Genomic DNA, 4,432 nt, shown 5'->3' with positions numbered 1-4,432 from the left:
ATATGCCACAACTTGCCACAACGTCAACAATGTCATTATTTTCTACAACAAATAGCCCATGGTTCAACCACAATGTGAACAAGAATCTCAACAATAACAATCTGGAAGTGAATAGCTCAACACGAATGGTATTTCAACAATTAACAACTTTGCCTCAATGTGATGACTGCTTTTACAACTTCAACACCAATAACTCAACAAGAAGATATTCTATAAGAACAACAACTTCAAGTAAATAATTCAACAATTAAAGCAATGACAAAGCAATAAGGAAGACAATAACTTCAACTAAAGCATATAAGAGAAAATAACAAGTAAGAGGTGGAACAAGTGTTAACAATGTCAAATAAAGCAAGTGAGAGTAGATTAATACATGTAAGGGTAGACTAATAATGAAAAATATAACAAGTTATGATAGTTTAATTAAAGGCATGAAAGGAGTCCAAATAACTTAAACCGGTTAAATAACAAATATAGCCTATGTACCCACTCGTCACCTTGCGTACACGGCTTTTACATACCACAAATAACACAAACAACTCCAATCCCAAGGGGTAATTTTCCCCACACAAAGTTAGGAAAGATACTTACCTCAAACAAGCTAACTCAATCCACTAGTAAGCCTTTTCCGCGAATATCTAACTCCGGACGGCTCGAATCTAGCCAAAATAACTTAATACCATAAATACAAACCATAGGAAACTATTCTGGATAATAAAGTTTTAATATTTAAAGAAAATTAAAAAAGTCAATCCCGGGCTCGCATCTCGAAACCCGACCAAACTTACAAAATACGAACACCCATTCAATAACGAGTCCAACCATACTAAAATTATTCGACTTCGATCTCAAATTGACCTTCAAAACCTCAAATTATAGCTTAGGAAGTTTTCACAAAATTTCATAATTTTTCCAATTCAAAACACTAATTAAATGATAAAAAAACAATGATGGATTCATGACTAATAATCAAATCTGAGTCAAAAGAACTTACCCCGAGCAACTCCTTGAAAATCCCTTCCAAAATCGCCCAAAATCGAGCTTTCTAACTCAAAATACAAAAAATGGCACAAAACCCTCGATCTGCCCCTTTTCTGCCCAGTAATTTGCATCTGCAGATCAACAACCGTTTTCGCGGCTCCGCACCTACGAAAAATCCATTGCAAGCTAGGAAATACCGCTTCTGCGGACCTGTGAGCGCTTCTGCGGAACCAAGCCTCTTTTGTGTGTTCGCTTCTACAGAGAAATGACTGCACCTGCATTCACAGCTCGTCCAGCCCAAACTCGTTTTTATGGCTCACAGGCTGCTTCTGTTGTGCCGCACCTGCGGCCCAAAGTGCGCAGGCATGATTGCACCAGAACCTTAACTGGGCAGAAATTCTTTCAAGCCCAAAATGACTTCAGATTCAACCTGAATCACATCTGGGCCCCCCCGAGACCCCGTCCAAATATACCATCAAGTCCCAAATCACATAATTGACCTACTTGAGGCCTAAAACCACATCAAACAACATCGAGTCTGCGAATCGCACCCCATTTCAAACCTATTGAATCCATGAACATTCAACTTCCAAAACTAATGCTGATTTATACCAAACCAACTCCGATTGAACTCAAATTTTGCACACAACTCACAAATGATACAATGGACCTATTCCAACTTCTAGAATTGGAATCCGATTCCAATATCAATAAAGTAAACTCTCAGTCAAACTTCTCAACCTTCCAAACCTTCAACTTTTTTACTTTTGCCAATTCAAGCCAAAACGACCTACAAGCTTCCAAATCAATATCTGTACATATGCCTAAGTCCAAAATCACCTTATGATGCTATCCGAACCATCAAAACTCCATACCAGATTCATCTACACAAAAGTCAAATTTCGGTCAACTCTTTCAACTTAAGCTTCCAACTATGAGACTAAGTGTCCCAATTCACTTCGAAACTCACTCAAAACCAAAACCAATCACCCCGGGAAGTCACATAACAACAATATAACATAGAGGAGTTAATAAATAGGGGAACAAGTCTAAAATATTTAAAATGACCGACTGGTCCGTCACATCCTCCCCCTCTTAGAATAAACATTCGTCCTCAAATAAGTATAGAGACATACCTGAAGTGGTTACAAGATGAGGATAACGGCTACGCATATCATGTTCAGTCTCCCAAGTCGGCACCTCGACTGGTTGACCCCTCCACTGAAGCAATGTTCTTTAACCTCAATTTTTGGACCTGTTTGTCCAAGATGGCTACCGACTCCTCAACATAAGTCAAATTCTTATCTAATTGGACTGAACTGAAATCTAAAATACGGGACGGATCAATGTGATACTTTCGGAGCATGGAAACATGGAACACCGGGTGAACTGCAGATAAGCTAGGTGGCAATACAAGCCTATAGACCACCTCCCTCACTCTATTGAGGATTTCAAAAGGGCCAATATACCTAGGGCTCAACATTTCCTTCTTCCCGAACATCATCACACCCTTCAAGGGTGAAACTCGGAGCAAAAACTGCTCTCCAACTGTAAATACTACATCATGAACCTTCCAATCAACATAACTCTTCTGCCTAGATTGTGCTGTGCAAAGCCGATCCTGAATCAGCTTGACATTCTCCAAGGCATCTCGAACCAAATTTGTGCCCAACAATCTATCCTCACCCAGCTCAAACCAACCAACTGGAGAATGGCACCACCTCCTATATAGGGCCTCATAAGGAGCCATCTGAATACTTGATTAATTGCTGTTATTGTAGGCGAACTCTGCAAGTAGCAAGAACCGATCCCAAGAACTCTCGAAATCCATAACACATGAACGAAGAATATCGTCTAATATCTGAATGGAGCACTCGGACTTTCCGTCCGTCTAGGGGTGAAATGTTGTACTCAACTCAACCCATGTACCTAACTCACGATGTACGACCTTTCATAGGTGTGATATAAACTGCGTGCCCCAGTTAGAGATGATGGATATTGGCTTGCCATGAAGTCGAACAATCTCGTAGATATATATATATATATATATATATATATATATATATATATATATATGCCAACTGCTCTAAAGAATAGATAGTCACCAACGGAATAAAATATGACTTGGTCAACCTATCCACAATCCCCCATATAGCGTCAAATTTCTTCAAATTCCGTGGGAGCCCAACAAAGAAGTACATGGAAACATGCTCCAATTTACACTCAGGATTCTCAAGTCTATAAAGAAAATTGCCTGGCCTTTGATGCTCATACTTCACTTGCTGAAACTTAAGGCACCGTGCTACATACTCCATTATGTCTTTCTTCATTCTCCCCAATAGTGATGCCTCAAATTCTGATACATCATAGCGGCACCCGGATGAATGGAGTACTACAAACGGTAGGTCTCCTGAAGGATCTACTCACGTAACCCATCTGCGTTGGGCACACATAACTGGCTCTGCATCCTCAACACCCCGTCATCTCCAATAGAAATCTCCTTGGCATCACTGTGTTGTACCGTGTCCTTAAGGACAAGTAAATGTGGGTTCTCATATTGACGCTCTCTAATATGATCATATAAAGATGACCGAGAAACCACACAAGCAAGAACTTGACTGGGCTCCGAAACATCCAGTTTAACAAACTGATTGGCAATGGCCTAAACACCAATGGCTAGTAGACTCTCTACTGCCACCACATTGGTCTTCCTAAGATGATATAAAATATCTTTAAGCAAGTATAACCATATCCGCTGCTACAAATTAAGATCTTTCTATTTGAACAGATGCTGGAGACTCCGGTGATTAGTATAGACCTCATATGGGATGCCGTATAAATAGTGTCACCAAATCTTCAAGGAATGAACAATAGCTGCCAATTACAAGTCGTGAACTGGATAATTCTTCTCATAAACATTCAACTGCCTAGCCGCGTAGGCAATCACCCTACCATCTTACATCAATACCGCGACAAGGCCAATACAGGACGCATCACAATACACAGTGTAAGACCCCAAACCCGTAGGCAATACCAACACTGGGGCTAAGATATTGAAATCTCACCTCACACTCCATAGACCATCTAAAAGGAGCACCCTTCTAGGGTCAGTCTAGTCATATGTGCCGCAATGGATGAGAAACCCTCTACGAATCGGTGATACAACCCGGCCAAACAAAGAAAACTATGGATCTCAGTAGCTGAAGATGGTCTGGGCCAACTCTAAATTGCTTCAATCTTCTTCGAATCAACCTTGATCCCCTCACTCGTCACCATATGGCCCAAAAATGTTACCGAATCAAGCCAAAATTCACACTTTGAGAGAATTTTATATACAAATTCTTTTCTCTCAAGGTCTGGAGCACAATCCTCAAATGCTGCTCATGATCCTCCCAACTGTAGGAATACACCAAGTTGTCGTCAATAAACACAATGACAAATGAATCAAGAT

At 40.3% G+C, this 4,432-nt stretch overlaps 1 protein-coding gene across 1 annotated transcript; it reads right to left on the bottom strand.

Annotated features, from left to right (window-relative positions):
• Positions 1-2,161: 2,161 nt before the first annotated feature.
• LOC104213989 (uncharacterized) lies at positions 2,162-2,731 on the bottom strand. The gene has a single exon (XM_009763574.1). It carries the CDS (start codon positions 2,729-2,731, stop codon positions 2,162-2,164), a length of 570 nt encoding a protein of 189 aa, XP_009761876.1.
• Positions 2,732-4,432: the final 1,701 nt, after the last annotated feature.

Source organism: Nicotiana sylvestris, chromosome 11 (assembly GCF_000393655.2).
Source record: "Nicotiana sylvestris chromosome 11, ASM39365v2, whole genome shotgun sequence".
Classification (NCBI taxonomy): Eukaryota; Viridiplantae; Streptophyta; class Magnoliopsida; order Solanales; family Solanaceae; genus Nicotiana; species Nicotiana sylvestris.
Note: the sequence above shows the minus strand (reverse complement) of the source record. Positions and strands in the feature narration are given on the sequence as shown.